Source organism: Pocillopora verrucosa, chromosome 12 (assembly GCF_036669915.1).
Source record: "Pocillopora verrucosa isolate sample1 chromosome 12, ASM3666991v2, whole genome shotgun sequence".
NCBI classification, from domain to species: domain Eukaryota; kingdom Metazoa; phylum Cnidaria; class Anthozoa; order Scleractinia; family Pocilloporidae; genus Pocillopora; species Pocillopora verrucosa.
Genome location: NC_089323.1, coordinates 15,178,632 through 15,195,151, shown reverse-complemented (window position 1 = coordinate 15,195,151; position 16,520 = coordinate 15,178,632). Strand labels below are relative to the sequence as shown.

At 37.0% G+C, this 16,520-nt stretch overlaps 2 protein-coding genes across 2 annotated transcripts; one reads left to right on the top strand and one right to left on the bottom strand.

Annotated features, from left to right (window-relative positions):
* The first annotated feature begins 376 nt into the window (after nucleotides 1–376).
* On the top strand, nucleotides 377–8,328 carry LOC131795861 (excitatory amino acid transporter 3-like). The gene is made up of 7 exons (XM_059113460.2): nucleotides 377–1,198; nucleotides 2,724–2,766; nucleotides 3,586–3,872; nucleotides 4,858–5,091; nucleotides 5,753–5,947; nucleotides 6,638–6,772; nucleotides 7,658–8,328. The coding sequence occupies exons 1-7, from the start codon at nucleotides 708–710 to the stop codon at nucleotides 7,866–7,868; spliced, it is 1,596 nt and encodes a 531-aa protein (XP_058969443.2). The 5' UTR covers nucleotides 377–707; the 3' UTR covers nucleotides 7,869–8,328.
* Nucleotides 8,329–9,128: 800 nt separating this feature from the next.
* Nucleotides 9,129–13,159, bottom strand: LOC131795860 (phosphatidylinositol N-acetylglucosaminyltransferase subunit Q-like). Its single transcript, XM_059113459.2, has 4 exons — nucleotides 12,959–13,159; nucleotides 11,425–12,802; nucleotides 10,530–10,784; nucleotides 9,129–10,333 (listed from the first exon to the last, which is right to left on the bottom strand). The coding sequence occupies exons 2-4, from the start codon at nucleotides 12,743–12,745 to the stop codon at nucleotides 10,044–10,046; spliced, it is 1,866 nt and encodes a 621-aa protein (XP_058969442.2). The 5' UTR covers nucleotides 12,746–12,802; nucleotides 12,959–13,159; the 3' UTR covers nucleotides 9,129–10,043.
* Between the last annotated feature and the right edge of the window lie 3,361 nt (nucleotides 13,160–16,520).

Below are 16,520 nucleotides of genomic sequence, written 5' to 3'. Positions count from 1 at the left end.
ATTTGGGTAACATTAAATTAAAATGCCCTGTTGATGGAACTCAGCGGGAGGGGGTGGGGAAGGCCCCAGGAAATAACTCTTGTTGCTGAAGCTCGTTGGATAAGATCCCGATGTTAATCCTTTCAAATTATTTCACGATGATTGCAGATTTGTTCTTCAAACTCATAGAACCAAGAAATTTCCTTCTGAAGGGCAAACACGTGAGAGGAATGCTGGGCTGGCATCTCTCTTCAAAAAACTTTTGTTTAGGATGTGTTGTACCAATGTGTAATGACTTGGGTAGAGTGAAATATTCTCTGGGGATGGGGGTGGGGTCCAAACGGCGGCCTCTGGTTTCAGAGAGCGCGGAAACTGAAACAACTTCTGCACGTGCTTCAGTTTGTTTTCCTCCTTTGCTAAATTCTTTCATATTTTTAATTTCGTGCTTTTGAATGTTACTTCACATATCACTGTACCTTTGGTTGCAACGTATCGAACCTTATGATTTCCCTTTGAATGAAGACACGTGACGGATCACTGAATAGCTTCCGTTTGTTTTCGCCCAACGAAAAGCCTCCGAGGTTGTTGAAATTGTGTGCATTGTGGGTGCATTTGCATTTATTTAAAAAGTTTTGGGGTGTATTTTTTACACTAGAGGATTAAAACAGCCAGTAGCTCACGACCAAACAGTAGTGAAACCAGTCAAAGTTATTTCGTACGGCGCAGATATGGCGAAAGGAAACGGCCGAGGTGTTTTTTCAACAGGAGGGAGCAAGTGCTGTGGTTGTTGTTCAGGATGTATGCGGCGAGTTAGCAAAGACTTGTTGCTTGTTCTTATAATCATTGGTGTCGTGATCGGTTTTGTCATCGGAGTTCTCGTCAACGAACCAGTCAATAACATCGAAGATGTCGAAGACAAGAAAACGGTTTTGATGTTGATCGGATTCGCTGGCGAGCTTTTCATGAGTATGCTGAAGATGCTGATTCTTCCTTTAATTGTGGCTAGCTTGATTTGTGCGTTGGCATCTCTTGACGCGAAAGCTACCGGCCGTGTTGGAAGACGAGCTCTTGTTTATTATTTATCGACGACCATCTTGGCAGTCATTCTTGGAATAGTGTTGGTAGTGGCCATCAGGCCTGGGGAAACTGACGAGGAAATAACTGGGAAGAAAGAAGTACAACCTGTGAGAACCTTGGATGCATTTTTGGATCTGATCAGGTAATTTATCACAATACGCAGTTAATAATTTTTATTAGAATTTTCCACATTAAACTATCCATTTAAATTAATGGCTTTAGTTATTTCTTTTGCCCTTAGGGTCACGTCAGGGTGCGAAATGTCGTTTCGACTTGTTTATGAAGGTTTATGTTTGTTAAAACGAGTATTCTGACTCTTACGTGACACTGATACCACTAAAGTGATATGAAAAAGATCCTTATCTTTACATTATAAACTTATTGCTACAGTCTTATCGCAAAGGAAAGAAGTTTGAAATTTCCGGAGAAACCGATATTGCTGTTTTATGTCCATAAAGGAGTTGTTTACTTTTCTTGTTGCGAAAGAGCTTTTGTTATTCATTAAGTCGCAATTTTATCACGATTTAATCGATCAAATATAATCCTTGCGATCCTAACTGGATCTGAATTTGGCAAGAGAAAACCTTTGGTGTCAGTCGTATGAGGACACTGAATATCGGTAGGAAGCACAAGTTTCCGAGCAGAAACGTCTGAAAATAGAAACAAATAAGTTTCAGCGGCGTTCAAAGTCACGAACTTAAATTGAATTTGAAATGACCCACACTTTTTAGTGGCTTTCTCTTTATATCTCGCGAACAGTTAACATTTTTTGAAATTGTGAATCTTTAAGTTTTTTTTGCGAGACTTTTTTATCTCTATATAGTTTCTTAGCACAGTTTTCACAACAAATTATTCATATGGCGTGGGTTTGTTGACATTACAGCTATTGGGAAGAGCACTTGAAACAAACAAAATGGCACATTTTCTGGAGAATTCTTCGATCTCCAAGAAATACACTGATATCAGATTATTCATATTTTATCTTAAAATATGAAAGGGATTATTCGAAGCGAATATGTCAGGATTAACCTGTGAATAAATCTAATGAGTGGGAACTCTTCCTGCAGGAAATTTAATTGAAATTTGCAACATTTTTCGTAGGAAGTACCTGATTTTTGGTAGCAAATTACCTGTTAACCATACTCGTCTTTCACTTATATTATCAGGTTTTTGAACTGGATATTTTACGCGAATTTGAATCAATTTTCGTTCAAAATATCAGGTTTTTGCAGGAAATTTCTTGTTGAGCTGAATTATTCTTTGGAGGAAATAACTATTCATTTTGTTCAATTTTCTTAATTTTCTTGAATTTCTGCCTAATTTGAATCATGTCTTTGCTGAAAATGTCTCTCCAGATTTTTTCGCAGGAAATATCATGTTAATTTGAGAGATTTTTCACAGGAAAATTTAAGGTTTTTCTTTAGCAGGAAGTTGCTTTGAATACAATTCAGCATATATCAACTGCCCAGGATTAACAACTTCATTTTGTAAAAATCACCAAATCAAAGAATTGTTACAGAGTTACATTTAAGGTCTGAAAGAAACTTGAGTGGAAGTAAAGAGAAAGTTCCAGTTACAAGAATTTAATTGTTATCATTCAATCAAAAGTATTCATTAATTTTGAAATTAATTATCATTAAAATTTCCTTACATATTTCCTTTTACAGGAGCTGTTTCCCAAGTAACATAGTTGCAGCAACCTTTCAGCAGGTATAGTAAACATTGAATAAATTAACCCTTTAACTCCCAAGATCTGATTGTTAACTCTCCTTTCTAATTGCTACACATTTCCTTGTAAATAAGTTATGAGAATTCAATGGTAGATCAAGATGACAACTTCTACCTGATACATTTTAGTATTCTCATTTCCTGTTTGCTGGATAGTGCATAATTATTGTAGGGGGAAATTAATTGTTAATAACCTTTGGGAGTTAAAGGGTTCATTAACGATGAAATGATAGCTAAGTGGTTGTAATGTTTTCCGTTGATCTGTCCTGTGTATCAAGTCTGTTTTATTCATGCATACCCAAAATAGTTTCATTATTCTTTCTGGAACTTATGGTTATTTAATTTTGTTACCAATGTTTGCATGTGAGCCAAATAATAGCCATTATATTCCACTTTCTCTTTTGTTAAGCCACAGAGAGTGTTCTCGGATTGTATAATCCATCACCATTAGCACCCCTCTCCTCCATCCCAAGTACTTTTTTTAGGGTTAGGTCACAATTAAATGTACTAGGTAAGATTATTTTTCCTAGTATTTGGGAGGCATATGACTTGCATGAATCTCGTTAAAGCTTCTTTCCTGTCATTTCCTAAATTGCTGCTTATCTGCATGGATAATTTTTTCTACTTGGATTCATAAAATGGTGGGCATCTTTCTAATTAATAAAAAATTTTGACCATATTGCTTCTTTTTCCTAAATCCTTCAAAAGTTTTAAAAACAAACAACCTTTGGAGAATTACTTTTCTGACTAGTGATTAGATCTTTGAACAATACTCATTGAAGACATTTTTGTTTGTGTCAGAAAAAAACCAAATATGCAACGAGTGAGCCAGTGTATAAAATGGAAAATACGACATTTCCAAATGGATCAAGGGCAATGCAGAAGGTCATGACCAAGAGTGGTTCCAACACTGTTCCTAATGGGCTGATGGTGGATCCAAAGGGATCAATCAATGTCTTAGGACTTGTGGTGTTTTCCATTGTGTTTGGAATTGTTTTGGGAAGAATCGGTGAGCGCGGCATGCCCCTGAAGGCTTTCTTTGAGGCACTGAATGAGGTGATCATGAAGATGGTGACATTGGTCATGTGGTAAGTGATAAGGCCAGGCTATAAAATGTTTTTTTACTTAATAATGAGTGTATTAATGAATTTATTGAAAAAAAAAATGACATTTGCCCTAGATCTCCAAGTGTATGCCTTTACATGGCCTTCCATTATCCTATTGAATCTAAAAAATATCACATAAAATTAAAATACCTTATGTCAGGAGTAAGTTATTCAATGTAAGGATGAGTCTCGAGGAGGAGGAAAGGTGTACAGGTAGCGCACCCCCCCCCCCCCCTGAGATGAGCTGCAGCTTTCTCATATAATTTCAGGGTTATATATTCTTGAGCAGTTTACATCATGTTATTGCCTAGTGATAAGCTGCCTTCTTCATTATTTGCTTTTAAAATTTATTTACATCACCCATCAGTAACCTCATTCCTTAGTGGGGTACCCCCCCCTCTCAAAAAAAGTCCAGGATTCTTTCCTGCACTAGAAATATTACTGACTAAATACCTGTTTGTCCTGTCTGGGCTAATTGGTGTTTTAAACCCTACTATTATTTGATAATTAGGGATGCCAAATATTGAATGAATAAGCACATACTCAAATTAAGACAAGGGATTGATTTTTGGGATATATTTCCATTAAAGAAGGTCACTTCTCCTGTACTGTCTTTAAAAATAAATTTTAGTTATAAGGTATACAATGTGAATTACAATGATTTAACTTTTTAACTAGAGTCACTAGCATCAAATTTCTCCTTACAATATCACCCCCAAAATCACACATAAAGGTCACCAGAAAATAGGAAATGATCACCAGTGAGAGAAACTCTAGATTGTTAAACAAATTCTCCTTGTCAATACCTCAGGAAACACATTGAGAACTGTATGGAGAATATGCCTTCTGTTTGGGTGTAAAGGGTTAATTTATTTGAGTTGTGTCATAATATTTCTGGTATTAAAATCAATATAACTTCACCTCTGTTTCAAAAGTTGATAAACTAATTGTCAAAGTTTTTTTGCAGGTTTTCTCCAATTGGTATCTGCAGCCTAATAGCAGCAAAAGTGGCAGCAATGGCTGACATCCTTGAGTCATTAAATATGGTCGGCATGTACATGGCAACAGTGATAGCAGGCTTACTGATCCATGCAATAATCATTATTCCAGTGCTGTATCTGATAGTAGTGCATAAGAATCCTCTGAGATATTTTCTTGGTTTGAGAGATGCCATAATCACAGCATTTGGAACCTCCTCAAGGTGTGTAAGAGTAGGAAACAGAGAACCAAATGTTCCTTTTTTTATCACAGTGTGTTGCAACTCCCAGACGTGATCAATATGTAACTTCTCCACACAATGTCTGTATATTTTCCAGCAAATAGGTAGAGAGTATAGATCATTCAGCTTATTAGCCAGAGAGGGGAGTGGAGGGTTGCAAGAGACAGGAAGTGAAGGGCATTATTGTGGACAGGAAGTAAGAAAGAAATGTCCAAATGCCAACATTAAGTTTAACACTTAATCTGCTGCATTTCATAATGAAGGATACTGGAGAAGTGAGTTAATGTTAAAGGCTGGGAAGTAGAGAACACTAGGGTACAGAAAGCTTAGATCACCCTTTGGCTGATATTGCATGTACGTTAGGTAAATAATTTATTTAGTGGTTATAGCTGCATCACCTCATATTTTAATCAAAACTGCCCAGTTGAAAGTTCTACTGCTCTGCGCTTTTCTTTTAGCGAGTTAGCCATATGTTCACTTGTGACTCTGAGTTGGTAACTTCCTTTATTAGTCTTGAATTAATTGACTTAAAAGCTCAGAAAGGGAAGTTGTTTGGTTTGGAAAACCAATGGCAAGTTGTTTGGTTTGGAAAACCAATGGCAAGTTGATAATTTTAAAATGTTTTTTTTCTTTATCTTTCCAGCTCTGCAACTCTGCCAACCACCATACGTTGTCTTGAGGAGCATAACAAAGTTGATGCCCGCATCAGTCGTTTTGTGCTACCTCTTGGTGCAACAGTAAATATGGATGGTACAGCTTTGTATGAAGCTGTTGCTGCTGTGTTTATTGCCCAGGCCAATGGCATCACTCTGAATGTTGGACAGCTGATAACAACATGGTAAGCAAGGGGTAAAACTAGGAATGACAGAAAAAAAAATTCTCCTCACAGCAGCTATGCATTTTCACCTAGAAAAGTGACAAGAAAAATTTAAAAAATTCATCTGGGAAATAATGTTTGATTTATCACCAAATTTTTAAAGATAAATACTGTTCTCTATACATTTCCTAAAGTGCTGATTGGGAGAATTTGTGTAATCCTTTAACCCCTAAGAGTGACAAGCATCTAATTTCTCCTTACAATATCACCCTGAATCATGCAGTAAGGTCATGAGAATAAAGACAATTATAAGCAGCTAAAGAGGCTGTAGATTGTTACACAAATTCTCCTTGTCAGTGCCTAAGAGAATGTATGAGAAACAGTATGGAGAATACCTTTCCTGATATTAGGTTGTAAAGGGTTAACAATCTACATCCCCTTTAGTTGGTGATCAATTTGTTTATTTTCATTCACCTTCATGTTTGATTCAGGGGGGCGGGGATATTGTAAAGCAAAATTAGATGTTAGTCACTCTTAAGGGCAAAAGGGTTAATTGCCCAGAGCACTAAAAATTTACATGGACAGGGTTCGAAACTTAAGGTGAACCTCTTGATCTGCTCTTCAATGTCCCAAATGTTTACCTTTAAGTCACCATGTGCTCTCTGTACACAGTAGCTTTACTAAAAGTTATTTATGTCCATCTTCCTGTAGTTTCACAGCCACTGCAGCTTCTATTGGTGCCGCAGGAATACCACAAGCAGGACTGGTTACCATGGTGCTGGTCCTCCAAGCTGTCAATCTACCCACTGATGACATTGGTCTCATCTTAGCAGTGGACTGGTTTTTGTAAGCTATTGTTTCAGTTAAATTTTCCCTTTTTTAGAAATATATTTATAAAGTGACTTCCATTTGTAAATGGTTTAAGATAATTTTTGCTGCAAGGAGTAAAATCATCAATTTCTGGTCGCAATGTAAATGAAAATAAAATACACTGCTTAGAAAACATTGAATTTAGTCAGGTAACAAATGGCTTGACCTTAAGTAAGTGGTTCAGTTCCTTGGCTTTGTTACAGTTAACCCTTTAACTCCCATGAGTGACCAACACAGAATTTCTCCTTACAATATCAATACAATATCAACCAGATAAGTGAAGAGAATAAAGAAAAATATCAATTTGGGAATAATTCTTTGATCCAATACTAAATTCTCTGAACTAACGTTATAAGAATTGTATGGTTGACAGTAAGGAGAATTACAAATTTGATCTGAGAGTTAAAGGGTTAATGGTTTGGACCAAGGGGTAACATGTGAGATCTACTGGGTTGTGATTTACCACAGAATGTTGGGATGGATATGAATTGACCAGCAGGTCAGGCGTGAACTGGCACAAACTGGGTTAGAATCAACTGAATTTGGGTGCAAATTGAATGAGTGCAAAACATCTGTGGATTAAAAAATTAAAGAATATCTTACGCAGTAGTGATGGACTTTTTTGAAAATCTTTGTGGTGGTCATAAGCGGAGTTGAGGAATTCATCAGTCATGATCAAAAACTCATCATCATCAGAGTCAAGTTATGTCTTCCACTAAGGTTGTCAAGTAGGCATAGACCTGATAAACATGGTTGTTGACTTATTTTGACAATCTTCTTTTTCCTTGGCATATGGTATCTTATGAGCTGATACTTGAATGTGTGAGCTAAATTTTGCACAATTCTCATTCATGGCTGTAGGGATCGTACCCGCACTGCTGTGAACGTCATTGGTGATGCCTATGGGGCTGGTATTGTTGAGCACCTGTCCCGCAATGACCTGATGTCAATGGATTACACTGCACGAGAAGAGGACATTCCCATGGAACAGTTTGACAGATACACACCAAAACCTGAAGGTACCAATGGTGTACATACAAGTGATGCATCCCTGCGTGCAACAAACTTCTAAGAGTGCTCTGGCCAAGCTGTAACTGGATAATAAGCTCCACTGTAAAAGTTTTAAATATAACGGTTAATTATTATAGTTTGTAACTTAAGAATGGATGTAATGGAAGATTTGTTTTGTTCTAACATGGTTAGCTTTCCTTTTTTCATCAGAAGTAGCAGGTTTTTTATTTTAAGGGCATCATTAAACCCTTTTAACTTGCAAGATCTGGTTGTCAATTCTCCTTGCTACCTACTACGCACTTCCTTGTAAATTAGTGACAAGAATTTGGTGTTAGATCAAGATAATGTCTTCTACCTGATAAGTTTGAGTTTTTTTCATTTATTTACTTGTTTGCTGGATAATGTAAGGATATTATTGGAAAAAATTGCTTGTTAATCACTTCTGGGAATTGAAGGGTTATTAGTAATTAAAATTATAATAATCAGTGCACTGAGAAAAGTAAACAACTTTTTGTAATGACTTTGTTAACTCTTCACTTGATGGGGCTTTCCAGGGCCATTGTAGATAAAGAATAAAACAAATTTTCTAAATAGACATGAATTGTTTAAAATTCACAAATTGCTAAAGGAAGACTGATCGGCTATTTACAGACTGCAGGAAAGTAGTTAAACTTGGGGATACATAGAAAAAAATACACAGTAAATGAGGGTAACCCGTGGGAAACGCATGATAGTGTGGTCTTATTGTCTGGGTGAGTGTTGTCCTGATAAGGACTGTTGACAGTAGTAATGGCCAATGTCTTAACCTGAGCGGAAGTCATCATCAGAATTAAGTGAATGGTTGTTGTTGGTCAAAAAGTCTGGTTCATTTTAACTGATCGGTTAGTTTTCCCATGATGTTGTTGGCTGCAAGACTCAGGTGGAGAGTGAAAAATTTAGTGTGTATTAAGACGGCATGCAAAGACCGAGTGTGAAGTTCATTCAGCAATTGATGTTATGCCTACTTATAAGAATACAGAAGTAAGTAATTCAGGCAGTAGCTTAGGCAAGCAGTACAATAAACCTAGAATTTCTAGCAGGGTAGTTTCTGTAATATAATTTTGCAAAGAGCAAAATGTCTTGTAGGCAAGTAGTATAGTACACCTATACAAACTATATCCAAAAGGTTTCTTAAATAAAAATAAGGTGTGGTTGGTGTAATGTTGGTCTCTGATTCTAGCTTTACTTTTAAGTATTGAATGCAAGTCTTATTTAAAGTGTGCTTCAGGGCAGGTGCTTCAGGACTCTGACTTTACTTTAGTTACTTCATTTTTTGATATAATTATATGTTTTTCACAATTTTTTTGTAATGAGGAGTCCCTATGATGCCTCTTAACCCTTTACACCATAACCTCAGTATCCGTTTTCTCCATACACTCTTCTATACATTTCTTTTGGTGCTGACAAGGAGAATTGGTTTAACAATCAAAGTTTCTTTAGTTGGCAATTTTTTTCTTTATTCTCATGATCTTAATGAATGATTCCACAGTATTACTGTAAGGAGAAACTAGATGCGGGTCACCCTTGGGGTTTAAAGGATTAATATAACAGATACATCTATTCAATGATCAATCCTGGAAATGTCTCATTGCCAAGCCATATTTCCAAGCTGCCTTCGGATCTAGAAGGAGTTTTGTCAAGATGAGCAAGTTGAAATGCCTGAGGTTACAATGGGGATTAAATCAAATTCACCCTGGTCATCCGGTGCAAGAAGATTTCCTTGTTCTAATATAGCAGCTATTTTTTTGCTCACCTGGCCATTGAGCAAAACACTCTGGTCAAGCCACATCTCAATCAAATCCCAAACAACATGCTGAATTTCCTGTTCCTTTTCCTCCAAAGATTTCAATAAAGACTCTCCTTGTGGTACATAATACATCTGTTAGAGTTTGGGTTCCGAGAATTTGGCTTTTAATCAAACTATATTCTTCTGCTTGTTTTACTTCTATATTTTCATCAACAAGATTGAGACTGCTTGGCAATGCAGTTATTTAATAATTTGAATCGGTCATGCTTGGGACAAGAAGGCAAATTGTCAATAGCCATCCTAAGTCAGTAATCAAACACTGTTAGATAATTCTGATTGAAGTAACATCTCAGTCAGAACAGAGATGGTTTCTACATAAGGTGTACAGGTGTCTCTGCTATGCCCCGACAGTTCAGAGGTAGACCATCAACATAACCCTTTTGCTTTCAATTAAAGAACTGCCTCTTTCTCAAAAGTCCTTGATTTCACCCATGGATAAATCAGTTCTCCTTTGGCCAATTTCTTGATTAACAACAGCCAATCCTGTTTGTATTCATCTTGATCTGGGAACTTTTCAAGCAACTGCTGAGTAAACAGTTTTGTGATGGGAAGTGGTTGATTGTGAAGAATTAGTAAAACAGTTGGTGAAGGAGCTGTTATGTCCAGAGGAAAATCCTGCAGTGTGTTGAGTTCTGCTTCTGAAGGAGCCAATGAGTTAACATATTCAAACTTGATGCCTCCTAAAGAAAATCAATAAAAATTACAATGTTATATTAGTTGACATTAGAACAGATGTGGAACATTTTGCCCCTTGGGTTAGAAAAGTTAGGGAAATTCTACATGAAAGGATGTCATCCCAAGATAGTTTGGATTTCATGGTCAGATACACTGATTAAACACCATCTGCATTATGGAAGTACTAATTTCAATATTTACCTGGTATCAGATCTGGTCTGAAGAGAGCAGTGATCAGTGGAAACACTGGTAGATTATTCATCATACTGATGATTCTATTGACAGCACCCTTCACAAACAGGACAATCAGTCGCAGGGTGGTAAACACAACGTAGTACATGGCAGTTGTCGGCAACAAGAAGAGGAGGATGGTAAAGCACAGGGTTCCTAAAAACAGTCTGTCCACCCTGTATGGAACAATGTCCTCTTGATTCTTTTCAACATTCCATTTTCTACCTGATGAACAAGTGAAAGAAAAGCATGCTTTCAGTTTGTCACAACTTAAAAGTAAATTTCAATATAGGACTTAACATCTTCATTCTCGAATAGTTTTCTATCAACTCTCTTTGAGGCTTTGATCAGCACACTCAGGTCCTGTAAGCTGTCCAGGGAAGAATTGAGATAATTCATATCTCTATGCTGTTGCTTAAATAATTTCAGGTTTAAATAATTTCAAACTTATTTGATTTGTATTTCCCTCAAAAGATCAAAATGTGCTTAGAGCAAAGGAGAAAACAAATAAAACCATTTGAATCTAACTTTCATTTCTAGCTACAACGGTTAAGTTGTGGTTCAAATTTTTCCTTACTTAATATTTTCAAACTTGTTAAATTTAGCTTTTTTCCCCTCAATTCTATTGGTATAAGCCAACACAGAGGATAAAATCAACTTGATTAGATAACCAGCTCCCCCCTCATCCCTGTCAAAAAATTCTGACGACAAATGAAATTAATTTCCTTTCTTCCACAGAAAAGAAATGTATCCATATCTACTTTAGTACAGAAGATCTTTAATCTGGGAGCTCAAGAATCCTTTTGTATCTCATAATCTGGGAGAGTCAGCATATATTTAATAGGTTAAACAAACCATCTCTAACCTGTAAATAGTTTAGCCAACAGCAACAACTTCTGTAGCTGGAAGTTATACAGCATTGCAGCATACACATAAAAGCAGTAGATATGGAGTGTTATCAAAGACATAACATCTGATGCCAAAGACAACAAGAATGTTGCTCCAAAACAACCTGACATGATGATAAAACTGATGATAATCTGAAGATACGGTTCAATATAGCTAAGGTAAATTTGCCAAAGAAACAGGTGGTAAAGAAAGAAAATGCTCAAATATTCTGCTAGCTTTTGGTTTATTTTGAGCCCAGCTGGGGCTCCTTGTAACCACTCCAGTAAAGAGGTAATCCACTGAACAACAGCATCAGTCTTTTTCATCATTAAGTCAGTAGCGCATGTGTTGTAACCATTTGAAAAGAGCCATAACACAATGAAAAGTCCCAACACAACATCAATTGCAACTGCACTAAGAAAACTGCCAAACCACACCACAGGAAAAACATTGCTCTTTATCCTTGCACCAGTCTTCATAGGTGAATTTCTTGACTCTGTTGAGTGGTCAGTATAATCTAGTTTGTCCTTTAGAGCTGTAGAATTGCTAAAACACAGCACCAGAGCTCTCATTTGCCTAACACGTGTACACAATTGCAGAAACACAGCAGATAATCCTGAAAAGAATTTGATTGTCTCAATTACAACTGGGTGTTCTTCCTGCTGCCTTTGATGAAACAAGGCATAAAACAAAATAACAACTTTCATGCCAAAGTTGGACAAAAGCCTCCAAATCTCGCGAATTGGTTTTCTAAGAGTTTCTGTTTGTGTTTCAAACAATCTATAAATACTCTCTTCTGCTTTGTGGGAGTTATTCAGAAGTTCAATGACGTTAGATAATTCTGTGGGGCACGTTTGCTCCAGCAACGCTTCTGATTTCCTCCAGAATTTAATGCCATCTGGAACTGCTGGTGAGGTGGTCAAAAACGCATTTCCAGTAGGTTGTTTGTAAAAAATTACCACAGATCCATTCGTTATCAACGAGTTTCCGACATGGCACAAATGAAAAGTGTTGGTGAACCTTATCAAACGTAGAATGAACAGTCCGTCAGTTAACGACCTGGACAAGGTTTTTAACACAGCAAACACTTGACCGACAGATTTCTCATCGTTATCATTTAGCCAAACTCCAACAAGGTACAAAGCACATTCGTCAAAAACTCGTTCGCAAAAACTGTCATAGATTTCGCGTGGATGGATGACTGATGCAGCGACAAAGGTACTTGTTTGTTCATTCTTCCAACCAAAGATGAAGCCACTTTTTGCTTTCAGGCAATGAAGAGGAAAATACACTTTCATGTTTCTGATATTTCAAGTCCTATTAAACAAGCGACTAAATACAGGAATGGCTCCGAACTGTGATTGGATGATAAAAATAGTAAAAGTTAATAAGTTATATCTTAACTCCTTGCTCGTGAGTATTGTTAACAGCGTGTCTCAAAGCGGAACAATGAAATGTCAATGCGAGTGAAAACACTGATGTGTAAAAACAAGAAATGGTTATATACTTACGTAGCGAAGGGAAGGCAGCCTTTCTTGTTCAGCGAGGTCGTTCAGCGATGAAAAAGTCATCTGCTGACAAGCTCCGCTGACTAAACTCATACAGTCAGTTCAGGCGGACGACCAGAGACTGGAGCCATTCCTGTATTTCACCGCTGACAGGAATAGCTCCGACTCAAACGTTTAATAATTTTTTTTCAATCATTTTTTAATAATTATTTAAACAATTTTTTCAAAAGAAATTTTTAAAAAATTTAAAACTAAACTAGTGAGCAGCGCTGTGCGAACAGTGGTTGTAAACTTCTTTATTCTCTGACGCGTTTCGTCTAACTGTCGTAAACTTCTTCAGGGAGTTTTACAAGTTAACACTAAACGCCTATATTTGTAGGCCATTGTTAGCGGCTATTGCGGGGGCCAATGATCATAAGCGCTTGGCTGGACCTACGGGCAGGAATAGGCAAAGTTGTGAAAAATTTAAAAATTTCTTTTGAAATTTTTTTTGGCAAGGTGAGAAATATTTTTGGGAGCTACGGTTTTAGCTAAAAATTTTCAAATTTGAAAAATTGAAGCGGTTTTTTGCAGATGACGCCTGGAAAGCAGTTGGCAAATTAAACTTCACCTGTAATTTCATGCTTGCACAATTGATAACTATTATTGTTATTTTTAAGCTTGTCATTAATTTTATACTGGCCTTTGTCAAGCAAAGGGTCAAATCTGGACTTCAAAACTGCAATGGATATCCTGGTTTACTGATGTGAGTACAGAATTGTTTAATAGAGCAAAAAGGTTAAGGCTTATATTGGAGGTAAACACCATATAGTCTGATCATTGTGTACTTTTAAGTAGTTGTACCTAAGTCTGAGTGACACCCAGCTACATGTACTTTTTTCAAAAAAGTTGCTACTTGTAATACTTAAGGCAAGGGGATGTGCTGCTGGTTTGGGTGGCATTTTCATGACTCTCTTAGTTATAATGGGGTTATTTCTATTTATCTGTTTTATTTATTCATTCATTTATTTATGTTTCTCTTCACTGAGCCATTTGGCTCTAGTGTGACAGGTGCTCAGAGGGGGCTTGGAGTAAGAGGCTTGCAGCTGGATTACGGGTTGGGTAGGCCAGTCGGGTGTTCTAGCACCTTGGGTTGTGACTGTAGTTGCAGCTCCTGAGCACCTTGGGCACCTATCCTCCATTTGTGATGTGGGTGTAAACTTGATATTAAGTTATTTCTCTATTTATTTGGAATATATATACAGGCTGGCTCAGTTCAGCTTTTAAAAGCAGGTTTACACGTCTCTATAAATGATAACAAGGCCAGATGACCATACTGGGAACCACATTCATTACTCTTTGTTGAAGTCTGTGAGTTCTTTTACTCTTTAACTCCCAAGATCTGATTATTAATTTATTCTCCCCTCAGTAGCTGCTGCACATCTGCATATTCATCAGTTATGAAAACTTTTGTGTTAGATCAAGAAAACATCCTCTACCTCATCAGTTTGAGTATTCTCATCACCAAACACTAAAAAATTCAACTTTTAAACTCTTTGCAGTGGCCAATTTACATTATCAACTCAATTAATAATACAAAATTACACTCCTATACTCTCCCCCTGATGTAGCACCACAGTTTCTTAAGAAACCTACCCTCTTTACCTGCACAGCAGTCCAGCACTCAACATGAGCTAGCGGAAAAAAAAGATTCCTCTGTTTTGATTAATAAAATATACGTGATGATTGTTATCCCTGAGTGTTATCACCGTCTAATACAGGTCAACGACAAAAGACAAACAAGAAAACAACATTTAATTAATTCCATAATTCATCATTTATTTCATGTGGAGTTTATGTAAAAAAATGTATCAAATAACATCAACAAAATGATGTTACAGTGCAAAAACAGAACAATAAATTAGAATTCTAACAATTAGACCTCTTGGTAATTAACCAACAAAAGATTTTTCTTGTGTAATTTTCTTGTATAATATTTGTCAGATACAAACAGTCCTATAGAAGGATGATAATCTGCAATTCGTTAAGGACATTTGAACTCTAAATACTGACATTGATTTTGGGAGACAAATATGGAATAAATTTTACTTCAGAGAGAATTCGTCTTTTTATTCGAGTGATTCCTCCCTAAGTGACCGTTCCATACAACCCGAACAGGCTGATGGGACCCAGTTAAGGATGAGACCACTGCTGAAAAGTGTTGAAAGTGACAATGCATAAGAGGAAAAAATGCGCGAATTTGACAACCGACCGCTTAATACAGGTTCGACTATGAATTCCAAATTAGCCAATCAGCCCACGCGAAGAGCTCCATTCGCCTGTTTGGTATGTTATAAAAAAACCGCTCTAAGGTGGGTAGATGGAGCATAGTTATGAACCACAAAGAGAAAATCTAAGAAGACGAAAGAAGTCTAAGTCCAGCAATTACTCAGGGAAATTCTTGTCTTGACCTTCTGAAATCGTAGCTCTAAGATTCTTGAAAATCCGTCCTCTAACCACGTAGCCGTCTACACTCCCAACCCGGGGGAAACACGGAACCTCAACCCACCCTTCCCCCCTTCCTATGGCTCTTTTTTAAAAATGATTGTAATATATGCTATCGTCAGTAGAGATGTTCCGATGAACCAATTACGTTGTCGCAGTTCTTTAGATCTGGGGGAAAGTCAAAATATAAGGGCTTACTGACTTTTTGGATCTGGTACAAGGACTTTAAAGGGGGAAGGAAATTTATCCTTGCTCGCCCTCACTTCGGTGAATATCTCGCGTTAACTTCATTAAGCATCTCAGATTAAACGTAACAGGAATGCCTAGCGACAACGCTCTCCCCAGGCCCGTCTCTCTCAGGTTGATACTTACTTCCAGGATTTTGCCACGGCTTGTTTTTCCCGGTTTTCCTTACTCCTCAAAAACCAGCGCTCTAAATTCGAGTTGCAAATACCACCTTCTAAAACAGTTTTTATTTCACATCTTGCATGTCACCCAGTCGAGGGTCTCCATGGGGTTAACCGTTAGCCGTAAACCGGTCAAAAAACTAGCTGTTAGGCGTAAAAATTGACAAATTTGAAGCCTTAGCTGTAGAAAAAATTAACTTTAAAAATCTTTCCCTCCTACAATGTGTTATTTAGTGTTATTCTGGGTAAGCCGAAGCAGAAAAATGGCCACAATTTTTACCGCTAGCCGTAAAAAGTTTATATCGGTCAGCCCTCAGTTTTAAGAAAGTTTCAGTTTTTTTTAACAGACTGTTTTAGTTAAGTTTGCAATCGTGGAAAAAAAAATCATAAATATTTTCTACACACGGGGAACCACACCGACCTAGGGTACCTCCCATGATGAGGACGCTTTCTATAAAAAGAAGAAAGCACCATCTCCCAAAGTGAAGGTAATTTCCTTTTTCTTGCCTCTTCAACAATATATATGACTAAACATCATGTCGTTTTTCATGCTAAAAAAACGCGTCGCGTGACATCCTAAGGAACGGCTGCCAATGAAACTGGCAGATATAAATCTGAAAATATCGAAGTTTATATCTCGTTTAATAACTCTATCCAAGAAAATGGGCAAAAGT

Excerpts from the sequence above, each read along its gene's own strand:
- LOC131795861 (XM_059113460.2), top strand. The coding sequence starts at position 708 with ATGGCGAAAGGAAACGGCCGAGGTGTTTTTTCAACAGGAGGGAGCAAG. Across the intron at positions 2,767-3,585 it reads TTGCAGCAACCTTTCAGCAG|AAAAAAACCAAATATGCAAC; the intron begins GTATAGTAAACA and ends TGTTTGTGTCAG. Across the intron at positions 5,092-5,752 it reads GCATTTGGAACCTCCTCAAG|CTCTGCAACTCTGCCAACCA; the intron begins GTGTGTAAGAGT and ends TTATCTTTCCAG.
- LOC131795860 (XM_059113459.2), bottom strand. The coding sequence starts at position 12,745 with ATGAAAGTGTATTTTCCTCTTCATTGCCTGAAAGCAAAAAGTGGCTTC. Across the intron at positions 10,785-11,424 it reads GTTGGCTAAACTATTTACAG|GTAGAAAATGGAATGTTGAA; the intron begins GTTAGAGATGGT and ends CTTGTTCATCAG. Across the intron at positions 10,334-10,529 it reads CAGACCAGATCTGATACCAG|GAGGCATCAAGTTTGAATAT; the intron begins GTAAATATTGAA and ends GATTTTCTTTAG.